We start from the raw sequence: 13,002 nt of genomic DNA on the forward strand, positions 1-13,002 counted from the left end.
CAAACTCATAGTTCCTAAACGATCTCCCCACACGTTTAAACAATCACAATGCGCAACATGTAATTCAAATATGTTATAGATAAATCTACAAGATTATATATTATTACACTAAAAAACTTCACAGGTTACTTAAAACACTTTTAATCATTATAAAGAAGAGGAGATGAAACAATTCAACAAAGCTAAAGCATTGAAAACTGAAAAAGAGAACTCAAAGCAAAACACCATATAAGATTATAATTGTGTGTACAGCATTACTACATGCAGAAAGACATCAACTTGAGAATAAGTGAATTTCAAAATAGATATTACAAGCTGCATCATATAATACAAAGCATCAAATGAATGCACAATCCATTTAACTATCAAGATTTCATTTTGCAAGTAACTATGGATTTCAATACAATATTCGGATCATGGGATTCAAATATAAGTCGAGAGTCGCATAAGTTAAAACATTTTTACCAATTTACTTGTCTTTTAAATTAGAACTCCCGCTTTGGAGTGAGATATTATTGAGCCTCTCTAGTGCCAAAACAAGAGCCTGTGTTCCTAAATCGCCTTCTCCATGAGCCTTTAGTGATAAATACAGCTGTTGAGCTAATGCTAATCCAGGCAAAGCCAACCCCATATTCTGGCATTCCCTCAAGCATATACCCAAATCTTTCACAAAATGATTCACATAAAACCCAGCTTCGAAATCCCTGTTAAGTATCCTGTTCCCATACAAATCCAAAGATTTCGAACCCGCGGCCCCGGTGGAGATGGCACTCAAGTAATTGTTCAAATCCAAACCAGCTTTTGATGCATAAATCAAACCCTCACACAGACCCACCATGGTGGAGGCTATGGTTACTTGGTTGGCTAATTTGCAAAACTGCCCCTTTCCGGGTCCGCCCATATAGTACACTCTACCTAAATGGTTTAACAGTGGTGTGACGCGGGTGGTTACGGCCTCGTCTCCACCGGCAAAAATGGAGAGTGAACCGAGGCGGGCGCCGCGGTCTCCGCCGGACACGGGTGCGTCGATCGAGGAACAGGACGCGGCAGTGGCAGCGGTGTGGATTTCAACGGCGAGGGAGGGGTCGGATGTGGTCATGTCGATGAGAACTCCGCCGGATCGTAGGCCGGCGAGGGCACCGGATGTAGGGTGGAGGATGACGTGGCGGACGTCAGATGGGTAGCCTACGATGGAGAATACGACGTCGGATATGGAAGCCAAGGAATAGGGTGAGTCGGCCCAGTGGGCCCCAATGGAGAGGAGGGATTCTGCTTTGGACTTGGTACGGGTGAAGACGGTGACTGTGTAGCCGGCCTTAAGGAGATGCGAGCACATGGATTGGCCCATCACGCCGGTGCCGATCCAGCCCACTTTGGTGTTTGCTGGGCTAACAGGCTCAGAGGTGGCGGCGGCGGCGGCCATGGAGCGGCGGAGAACGAGAGAATTGGAGTAGGCGAGTGTGGTGAAGCGGAGGAGTGAGCGATGCGGAGACAATCGCATGTTTTCTCGTGGCTGTACTATTATTCCATTTTATTTTACTTATAAATAATAATAAATAAATAAATAAATAAAGTAGCCAATTATGCAAACCTACATGGCTTCATATTGATATCAAAATCCACTTAATGTTAAAATAATATCTTAATATTAATTAAGAGACAAAAATATTTAGCACAAGAATAGTATAATAAAATAGATAGAAATAGAATTCACTTTTTTTCCAAGAAGTGCTAATCTTGTTGAACATCATCTGATACCGTTTATTTTGGCAAACAGCACTGCCCGTTTGCTAGCATAGAATTTTCCGTAGACATTATATCATCGTTTTTGTAAGATGTTTAAAATATGGATGTTTGTCATATTTAATGAAAAAATATTTTATTCAAAAAAAAGTTTATTTTTAAGACTCTAAAAATAACATTAATGTTAAATTTTTAGATGATTCATGTCTAGAAAAAAATTTACTAATTTTATGAGGTAAACAATATTTATATCATATAATCAAATTAAAATTTGGTCATTAAATGTAACGTGAGGACTAAAAATATTATCTTTACATATATTAATATCTCATCTACATTTTATGCCAAATCAATTTTACTATTAATAACTATTCCAAGCACCTCATAAACTATGCGACAAACTAATTTAAAATTTATATTTTTGGTTTGCATATTTTTTTTTGATTTTAATTTTTTATATTATCAAATTTAAGTTTTAGCCGGACAATTATCTTTTTTTTTTAAAAAAATTTACTTTCTATAATTCTAGTTTTTCTTTCCAACATCAAGACTACTATGCTTACGTTTGCAATATTGATCATGTCAGTTCCCCTGATGAAAATGACTTAATTAAAAAAAACGAAAGATATATGATTAAACCCGATGTTTGATGACTAAATCACAAAAAATGGGAAAGGATCAATCATAATAATAGAGTAAAAATACAATTTTCCCGTCAAAATTTACCACTAAGCTTGTACATCCGATAGTTTTGGTTAAAATATTAAACCTATGAAATTTAATTAAGAGCTTCCATTCAATCAATAGGTATAATATGCATTTGGATGTGCATATTGAAAGTACACAAACTTAATAAGGCTAAACCAAGTGTATTAGTTTAAGCTTTCTCAGCTCAAGGATTTTTCTATGCCAAAGCCTTAGCTTTTAAACCTCTGTTGACAAGTGATGGATTCGGTTCTTGGCGCAGAACTTGCAGCAGACCAGCTCTCCGACCCTGTATGCACTTCCATGTTTTAGATTTCCGTTGCCTTTTGCAATTTTCATCGTTTCAAATTCAATTTTAATCTGCTATCTTTAACTTTTTTTACAATTTTAATAATTTTTTACACTATTTTTGATATGGTACTGATGATTATGTGACTATGCAAACAAAACCATTGATTCTATGTCCAAGACTAAAAATTTGACGATCGACCTAACCAAAATCGCCAAGAAAGAAATGTAAAACTATGTCATGGATAGTGTACCTTGAGACGTGAAACGATCTGATCTCCATTAGTACCACTCCATCTTTCTTCCGTTTGTAGTTGTTTTAGCATGAGGCAATGTTGTATATTCTCGAACTTTTCATATATCTCTGCCATAATCTTGGCTCTTCCTTCTAAACCTTCCAAGAAAACACCCCGCAAAACTTGCGCCTCTTCTTCAAGAACTCTCAATCTTCCCTCGAATCGTTTGATCTCTGCAGCCACTTTGCTCCTCTGGAACCGATTCTGCGGCGATGTGACATGATTCGAAGCCAAGAATCCCGATGCACCAGCATCTAGAACATCTTGTTCTTCTCCAGACATTTCCTTTTGGTACTTGAAAATTCACCGGACGAATTTTAATTTGTACTGGTGAGAATTAAGTTGACATATGATACAGTTAATGTGGAATAAGAAATGAAGTTTTATTAGTATAGTTGGTGTTTTCTGCTGCAAGATTTGTCCCGTTATATTGTAACAGAAACTAAGGTACTAAATTTAGCAAACGGGTTACATAATCAAGGCATCTAGTGAAGTGTGCTTTTTATCCCAAAATCTTGATTGTAGGGGGGCGGCGGGCGAGGAAGGCAACTTTTTTTAAAAAATTATTTTATTGATTAAAATTGTAAATTATACTATTAAAATAAAGTTGTATATTATGCATCCTAAAAAATATTAAATGTGAAATTTGTATATCTTAAATAAAAAGGCACATATATATATCATTGAAAAAAAAAATCAATAGCATATAAACATCGGAGTAACATTAACACAAACAACATAATATGAATCTTGCTTATTGTTTTGATTTCGCGATTATGGTTGTCGAAAATTTTTGTACTTGGTTTAGACAATTCTGACAAATTACATAATTTTTTAAATTGTATTTTTAATTAAATACTTCAATATAAATTATATTTTTTCTCTATATATTCTGATTTAGTGATGAATTATAATTTTATTAATATATATAAATGATAATATTATAACATACAAAGAGAAAACATCATTTTATTATATATTTATTACTATTTTTTAATATATAGTTTATCATTTGTTATATACATATATGTTTGTGTATATTTATATTAATTAATATTCATAATGTTTTACAGTGAGTATGTTCTCTTTATTATAATATAAATTTTAATAAATATAAATTTATGTTTACAATTTTAATCAATAAAATAATTTTGACAAATAAAATGTGGATCAATTTGAATTTAACAAAAATATTGGACTTAAAGATAATTTAACTAAATGGTAAAACTGACTTTATAACTTGATCATGTATCGATTAAACTATTTTCAATAGTTCATGTATCAATTTGACATTTTATCAATAGTTTGTTTACCAAAATAAATTTTATCATTTATAAAATATCAATTGTATATTTGATTATATAATCACGTTTATATTTGAGTTTTCATAATTAACTAAATAATAAAAATATGCATTTAAATACAGTTATTTGTTAGTCAAGGATTCCTTGGCTTAGACCCTATTGATAAGGCTGAAAAATCTGAAAATTTTTTTTGACGGTACTGAAAAATCTCAATTATGTGGGTTTCGTCAGGAATTTTTTTTTTTTTTTAAATCTCTGCATCTCAGTTGTTCTTTTGTAAAAAAAAATAAAATAAAAATCTCAGTTGTTCCACCATAAAAATTCTGAAGTGAGTTTTGAAAACTGAGGATGGCATCTACTTAGCTCTCACGTGAGCAAATAAAATTTTAGGACACGTGTCAACTGTAAAACAATGAACCAAGATGTGGAATATTAAAGATATTAGCTCCACCGAATATTAGGGGTGATCACATTTTTTAAAAAACCGCCCGAACGGACCACCCCGCACCGTCCCGCACCGTCGTATTTCATTTTTTGAAATAACCGCGGTTTTAAAAAAAATAAAAACCGTCCCGCCGACATGGTTCGGTTATAATTTTTGGCCCAAACCGCCTCGCACCGCACCGCCGTGTATAGTGGTATTTAACTAGGGTTATATTTATAGAACATTGTATATACATTATACACAATAGATTCGATCATATGTCGCCTCCACTCTCTTCTCTCCCAACTCTTCTTCAAAAAATTTTTCCCTCTTTCCCTCTTCATAATATATTTACTACTTCTCTATACAAATATTAATCTTCAACTTGCCTAAAAATATTATAATTGATTAACTTTATTTTGTTGCTTGATTGTTATTTTATTTAGTTTTATTTTGTTTATTATAGTTTTCATTCATTATTCTAATAATTTGAATAGCTTTATTTTTTTTTTCATTTTACCTATCATTAAAAAAACCGCGAACCGACCGCAACCGCTTAAAACCGCCGAAAATATAACCGGAATTAATAGCTTTTGGATCAATGGACCCAAGATAATTTCACTCGCGCTTAGTTAATCCAAGGGTTGCACTGGAAAACAATATAATATCTTTTCATTTTTTTAAAAATTGCAAACACTACCTGAAGATAATATCTCTTTTTTTTTTTTTTTTTTTTTTAAAGATGGATCACACTTCCTAGATTTAGTAGAAAATTTGATGCGATAAAAAAGAAACTTCTTAAATTTTTTCTCCTATAAGGCATACCATATACCAAAATTTGATTAAAGTCATATATAATTATAATTTTTTTAAAATCCCATAGGCCATAGTATAAGTTTATTACAATATACATTCCTCATTCTCCCATAATTACGAGGAAATGGACGATGCTACACTACAATTCAAGTATATAACCGAATCTTCTGTCTTTGTTATTTCCTAATCAAAGCTCGCGCTTCGTTAATCAACTGGGACTTCCACCTCCATTTTCAGACCTTCATGGTCCAATATCTGAATCACAAGCATATAGACATGAGACAGATTCAAAAAAACTGTTGCATTCATTGGAAACATTATATGATGAATCAAGTCACTGTGTATTCCAAACACGTTTTTCCTGGCAGTCTGTTCCGCGATGTATCGTTCATTTCGTTTCATTCATTCACAGAGAACATGCATGAGGGATTTAGTCTTATCTACTGTTACGGGTTCCATACTTAATTAGCTGCGGAAGCAGTGACGCTGCAGAGGGGAGCAATCACCACCTTCCCAGTTCCCCCTCCATACTTAATAATTCCACAAGTTCATTAAGTATTTATAAGTTGTAGAAAGCATAATTCTGCTCCGTTACAAAGTTCTGGAATTTGAGAGAGAGAGCTTTACTCCGAATGTACAAAAATTCTGGCAGTGCACAAGATCGTGAGATAAGATAAGACGGCTAGAAAAAAGAAAAAATGATGAACCTTAATGAAATCATCCAACAAAAGAGAGGATTCCCTTGTGTAACCAGCTTCTTGCAGAAGCTGACATAAAACTTCCTGAAAACTCCACAATAACAAATAAACAAGTTTAACACAGTGCCAGATTGATTACGAAAACATAAAAGAAAACTTGGTAAAAACATTGGAAAAGGAAAGAAAATTCAAGAATTCGCGATTCAAAGACTTGGGATCCAGTTGTTTAGTACCTCTCGTTGCTTATCCGACATAAATGGGCCGGTCAAATCCTTGAGCACTTCAATTATGTCATTGAAAGTCACCTTTCCTTTGCCATCCCTGTCGTATACTTTGAAGATAACTGGACAGGTAAGAGAAAATGTTCAGAGGCCGATGGAAGATGTATTTTCCCAGACATAAAACCGAGTATGGATCAAGAAACTAATAAATATGAATATAGACTAGAAGAAACACATCAACAAGAGCACTACCTGCGCTGACAAACAATTTAATTATCAAACTCGGACATATCAGCAAGATCATAATTAATCTACTTGTAATGAGACAGAAAGATCACAAATCATAATCTACTTGTAAAAACACAGTAACATTATTCATCTGCTTTGCTTAAATTTTTTCAGTCAACAGTTATTGCATTACAAGTATACAAGTTTATGTAGGTCGCCTTTTGAAACAACAGAAATCTACAAAATCCCATCATACGAGACAGGCTCCCCAAAATTGGACTTAGCTTACTAGTTTCCAAATCGCAATCTTTCAGCAAAATTAATGAAAAGCTATTTGATGACCCCCAACACAACAATAAATCTCATCTCATGTACCCCTATCCATGAATATTAGTGTTAAATTCAATATCTTATCATAAAAAAACTATACATGCCTTAATCCGGCCATTAAAAAAAACGTGCATTAATCATTTAAACCATGGAAAATTCAATAGCAGGTTTGAGACCTACTCCCAATCTTCTGAGATGCAGATGCTTTTGCACTGAAAGCAGACAAAACTGCAACAAAGTCCTTGAAATTCAACCCATCCACCATTGTTAGCAATCTCTACAAAGAAACCACAAACAAAAAAGGAAGCAAGCAAAATTTAGAGATTTAATACCAAGATTTTGATATACGAACTTTTCAATTATTAAATACACAGTAGAACAAGATTTTGATATATGACCTTTTCCACTTTATATACATACTTCACATGAATATATAAAGATTAAATTTGGTACCGTTTGGTACAATAGATGAAAATGGAATGAACCACAATTTTTTACTCATATCATGTTTATAGCTTTATGGTTAACTTATTTTATCTCATGACCGGTGATGTCATTGCATATGGGTTGAATGAGACATCACTCTTAGTCCATGTGATTGACTTGATATGGGGTGGAATTTTACAAATATGGTCCATTTTTCACGGTTGTTTGCAATTAACAAGGACATTTAAGACATTATATAATAGTAAACATAATAATCTTACAAAATAAAAAACATACAAAAAATCTATTATTGTCTCTGTTATATTACTCACCCATATTATCAATTTTATCTCATCCATTAATGAAAACATTATCCTACCAAAGACATGTATACTATCAGGAAGTTCTATGCTACTCCAAAGGGCAATGCCTTGGGGTGACGTGACAGAATATGATTGGTTAAAATCAATGGGCCCACGCGCCACCCTAGGGCAATGACCGTTGGGGTAGCATAGAACTTCCCGATACTATCAATCTAATCAAGTGAGATATAGATGGAAAAAGTTTAACACACGCCTAGATTCTATTCGATGGAAGTACCAGTAAAAAACTACACGTCAACTTTACAATCTATTTCATATGAAATTACACAAAAAAGTTTACAATTTTTATTTGATTCTACCTGAGAAATTGGATTCATTGCAAATTCTGGTACTGACAAAAACTCATCTGCTGATATGAACCCTTTCGCATTCCTATCCAGTTGGCAAAATCTCTCATACAGAGACACTATTTCTTGCTGAGTAACTAAAAATTATCATAAATTCAGAAAGAAATTAGAGAACAAAAAACTACAGAGATTATTTACAAACTGCAAGTACGCCCAACTTACAGAGATTATTACAGTGTTCTTGAACTTCTTCAATATCGTATTGTGTCAGCATTGATGAAGCATTACCCATTTCTATTTAAGAATCAATCTGCAAAACAAAGCGGAAACAATCAAATTCACAGATAACCCACATCTAAAAATCAGATCTTTCGCAAAAAAAAAAAAAAGAGAAACGAAAAGGAAATCACGTCCTTTCAGAAAATCAAAATCGGAAAAGAGACGAAAAGGGGACCTACAGATGTTCCCGGTTGATCTGAATTAGGGACCGGAATAAAAATGAAATTAACAGGGATAAAGATTTCAATTATGTGATGATGTTTGCTTGAAAACTAAAAATACATGTGATGATATAAAATGGCGTGATTATCTATACTATTTATAATAGAATCGACGATCACGTCACCTTCACTATGTTCCAGGAACAAAATATTAATAACTCAAAACATCCCATTTTTCATTTTAAAATTTTATATATATAAATATTTATATTGTAAATATATATATTCCAAAATACTGAGCAGACATGCATGGGATGGGAAAAGTATATATGGATTCTTTCTACACACATCTTTAGAATAAATTTGTTGCATAATATTTATTCAATGTGATTTATATGACGATTTATTAATGTGGTTTGCAAGATATCATGTGAATTTAAAATCTATCAAATAAGTCATTAAAAAAATAAATTGAAATATTATATTATATATATAAAAAAAAAAGAGAGAAAAGATTGAGATTGCTTGGTCATCATCGCTGCATAGAAAAAAGAAAAAGGACAACTTAGTTTGTTTAGACAAAGTGACGTGTACTTCGATAGTTATAGTTCAGACTTCAGGGATGGTTTGGACCGTATGTTGGATCGTATAATACAAAAATTAAAAAATTAAATAAAATTATTGCATTGGCCGGATTTGACAATGTCTGGTTTACCTAGAGATAATAGTAACTCTATGTAGCGAGCCCCATTATATAAAAAAATACCCTATTTATGTAAAATGCCTAACCACACTTACGGTTTAGCATTAGGCCATCGATTATAGTCGCTAAAGGAGGCATGAATATAATTTTCTTTTATGATAACAATATGTATCACTGTATTAAGGTAGTGTTTGAGAGAATGTATAAATTTTGTGAAAAAAAAATTGAAAAATATTTTTTAAAAACTCTCTCAAACACTACTATATTCTATTCAGAAGCAATCTTAAAAATTCAAATATAATGATTTTTGATAAATTTGAGAAATTACAAAGACAACATAAAATAGAGCTAGTGAAAAAATATGATCCTAAACACCAACTAACATTTTACATTTAAACAAACATGCATATATATGCCGTCTAATAAATATGCCGAACGTAGCCTTAATTCTTAATGCAATCACTCAATTAGCCTATGAGTAAAAATATTAGGAACTAACCTAAAGGACTCATAAAAACATTTAGGCATACACCAGTTAATTATCATTTAGGTTAAGTGTATTTTCAATTAACACAACTAACTAGGCTAATCAAAGCATGTCGAGCACATTGATGATATATTAGAGCAGGCGTAGTAATAAATTTAATATTTAAGAATAAATATAGAAAAATAACTAAGCCCACAAATTTTCTTGATTAAAAAATATTAAATTACAAAAAAGCATCATCAGGGAAAAAAAATTTTCCAAGCTAGTGCGTTTTAGAAATATGGGTAGTGAGAAGAAAATGTTGTTAAAACTTGGTGGGTTCCAATGACTAAATTTGAAAAAAAATAATTCCAAGCATCATCTGGCCTACTTTCTATCAAGAATCCAATAATTAAGTTATATGTTTATGTGTTATATATATATATATATATATATATATATAATTCTAGATTTATCTAATTTCTTATTTTAAATAAAGATAAGATGATTGATTATATGTTGCCTTAAAAAATCTAAAAAATATCATGCTGGATCAATCTATGGAATCAAATATATTGTTACAGTACTTATAGAATTTTTTAAACTCGACTTATATTCATGTCTTGTACGTTGTGATACATGATTTCAATCACATGCTTTATGAAATTTCCAACATAATGATGAGATACGAATTAGTTTTTCAACAAAACTATTAAAACTAACTCAAAATTGAAGGCTTAATTTAACAATCGCATTTGCATATTGCATGTTTGAAATATACACAAGAACCGGAGTAGTTATGACCTCATGCAACATCTTCAATAATGTTAAAACATAATATCATAATATATCATAATATGCTAATTTAGGTACTATCCGACTTTAATCTCAATCACGTTATATCTTGCCCAAATAAATTTAAATTAAGCTCACGCATATTTAAATAAGAGTAAGTTTCCTATAAGACCGTTGATTCGATTTTATATTTATGATGAAAAATAATATAAATTTTTTTTATAGGTTTAATCAAATAAGATATTTGTATCACAAAATTGAACTGTTAAATCGTCTCATAATAGTTTTTCTATTTAAGTAAAATGATACTCGTATTGAGTTCATTTCAATATAACCATGACTAGTTGAAGCTATATATTATTTTTATTTTTGAAAATTATTGATGCTCTGAATTACTCATACATGCGTAGGTTTTTTTTTTTTTTTTTCTAGTAATTGAGTGTGTGCTTGGAATAAAAATCAATTAGATTTTATTGAGAAGTAGAGATATTCGTCGAATTTTCGAAATCACGAATCTAATTTGAAATTTATATATTAAACCTCGCAGATTATAAATCAGAAAAGAAAAATTCCAAATCCCTTGTAAACTCCTTTTTTTTTTTTTTTTTGGTGACGTGAGAACCCGCAGCCGCTGCTTTTCGGTGCGCTATGGATAAACCCCCAAACTAACGCAATATGCCAATAGCCTGCAAACTACGCTAATCAGGTAAGCCACACTGGGAAAGCCCTGTGTGACAGAATAGTCCAAAAAAGTGTTGGCAGGGAAAATCGAACTTCTAACCTCTGGCCAAGAGTTTACCTACTCCACCAACTTGAACACTCCTTTGGGGACTTGTAAACTCCTTATTGGGTGATATGGTATTTGTACTATATTAATTTAGAGTTTTTTCCATCCAAATCCTTTTTGAAATATCGAAAATACAAGTTTTACCCCTATGAAATTAAATCCCTATGAAAATTAAATAGGTGTATTAGCCCTTGTGTTTTTATAGAAATTGCACACGTGTTTTAGGTCCAAACACTTAGCCAGATATTGTGGATGATATACGAATGTATCACAGCAATTGGAATCGTACAATATTTAAAAAGATATTGTGGATAATATACAACTATATAACAATAGTTGGTATCGTACCAAGCATTCATGACTTAAAACAATATTACAATAAATATTAGGGAAAATAAGTTTTTTGGTTCAGTAACTTAATTTTATCATTTTGGGTTTTGGTCCAATAACTTTTTGAAAGAGTGGGTGCCCGGTGAGCCAACTTGTGGCTAAGGGCTTTGATGACTCTTTGTATAAACAATCTTTTGTTTAATATAATTTACACTTTTATTAATGACAATGACTTTATCTTTCTTCATATTTTTATATTGTGATATACTATTGTTGTTTTGATAAAGACCTTGAATATATTATAGTGTATGTAAGATGTGGTAGTACATGGGGATGTCTATCATGAAACACATCTTATAGTCACTGTATATTCTAAATCGTTCCTAGCCGATTGAGCCGTCCGTAAATAAGGATAAGGATCGCTCGAGATTGAGACTAGCATTTGCCATGCCGAGTACCACGTTTTATTGGTAAGGAACATAGAGATGTTCAAAGCATGCAAATGGATATTCATACGATGAATGATCGAACTACCCTATCCGGACTTTCCAAGTGGTTATCACTTATCGAGTGGATAAAGTCCGCGATTTTGGTTGTACACAATTAGTCCTTACTACTTGAAACATCATTGAGACTCTATATGCTAGTACTGTACTTTGACTCGTTTACCGACTCTATTGGGGTCATCAGGTGTCGGGATTGGGTACAGTTACGACACATATAGGAGTCGATGCTTTGTTGTCAAGGATTCACCACATACTTGCGAGTGTGGATATCCTATGCAATCTGAGGAGATATTAGTGTGACGAATCTTTGGCCAGAGTACATGATGTGTTTTAAGAAATGGTTTCTTAGCAGCACATGCGATGTCACTATTTGATCTTCAAGATGCATTGCATAGTTATCGAATCTCGAGCGACTCTCGATATACCAATGGTTGTTGATTCGATCGGGATATATGGATGAAGGGACCGTAATGTACGCTAACCAAAATCTATTGGTTCTTGCAGGCACTATCAGTGATACCTAGGGAATCATGGGGCGATGTTGCTAGGCGCTCTTACCATGATTCGATGGGCAAGTCGGAAATTGTTGTTCCGAGTCACAAGGAGTTGTGAGCCCACGGCTAGCTGTATCCTTGAACCATTGAGGGTCACACAGAGTAATGGATTTTTAATCCTCGTTGAGATAGTTAAATTTAAAGAGTTAAATTTAATGAACAAAGAATTTGGACTTCTTATTTAAGAGTAGAGGAGTAAGATTTCCTAAAATGACATACGGATGGGCATTTTTGGAAATCACTGAATTCGGATTCAGAAAATTTATCTTGAC

The 13,002-nt window shown here is 32.6% G+C and overlaps 2 protein-coding genes across 2 annotated transcripts; both read right to left on the bottom strand.

Moving 5' to 3' along the window:
- Positions 1–353: 353 nt before the first annotated feature.
- Positions 354–1,502, bottom strand: LOC140892315 (probable 3-hydroxyisobutyrate dehydrogenase-like 1, mitochondrial). Its single transcript, XM_073301163.1, has one exon. The coding sequence runs from the start codon at positions 1,499–1,501 to the stop codon at positions 470–472; it is 1,032 nt and encodes a 343-aa protein (XP_073157264.1). The 5' UTR covers position 1,502; the 3' UTR covers positions 354–469.
- A 4,126-nt stretch (positions 1,503–5,628) lies between these two features.
- Positions 5,629–8,708, bottom strand: LOC140892740 (uncharacterized). Its single transcript, XM_073301711.1, has 7 exons — positions 8,608–8,708; positions 8,372–8,459; positions 8,162–8,286; positions 7,234–7,330; positions 6,508–6,617; positions 6,284–6,358; positions 5,629–5,831 (listed from the first exon to the last, which is right to left on the bottom strand). Exons 2-7 carry the CDS (start codon positions 8,439–8,441, stop codon positions 5,781–5,783), a joined length of 528 nt encoding a protein of 175 aa, XP_073157812.1. The 5' UTR covers positions 8,442–8,459; positions 8,608–8,708; the 3' UTR covers positions 5,629–5,780.
- Between the last annotated feature and the right edge of the window lie 4,294 nt (positions 8,709–13,002).

The sequence above is a fragment of the Henckelia pumila genome, chromosome 3 (assembly GCF_033568475.1).
Source record: "Henckelia pumila isolate YLH828 chromosome 3, ASM3356847v2, whole genome shotgun sequence".
NCBI classification, from domain to species: Eukaryota; Viridiplantae; Streptophyta; class Magnoliopsida; order Lamiales; family Gesneriaceae; genus Henckelia; species Henckelia pumila.

Excerpts from the sequence above, each read along its gene's own strand:
- LOC140892315 (XM_073301163.1), bottom strand. The coding sequence starts at position 1,501 with ATGCGATTGTCTCCGCATCGCTCACTCCTCCGCTTCACCACACTCGCC.
- LOC140892740 (XM_073301711.1), bottom strand. The coding sequence starts at position 8,441 with ATGGGTAATGCTTCATCAATGCTGACACAATACGATATTGAAGAAGTT. Across the intron at positions 8,287-8,371 it reads AGAACACTGTAATAATCTCT|TTACTCAGCAAGAAATAGTG; the intron begins GTAAGTTGGGCG and ends GATAATTTTTAG. Across the intron at positions 6,618-7,233 it reads TGCATCTCAGAAGATTGGGA|TTATCTTCAAAGTATACGAC; the intron begins GTAGGTCTCAAA and ends TTACCTGTCCAG.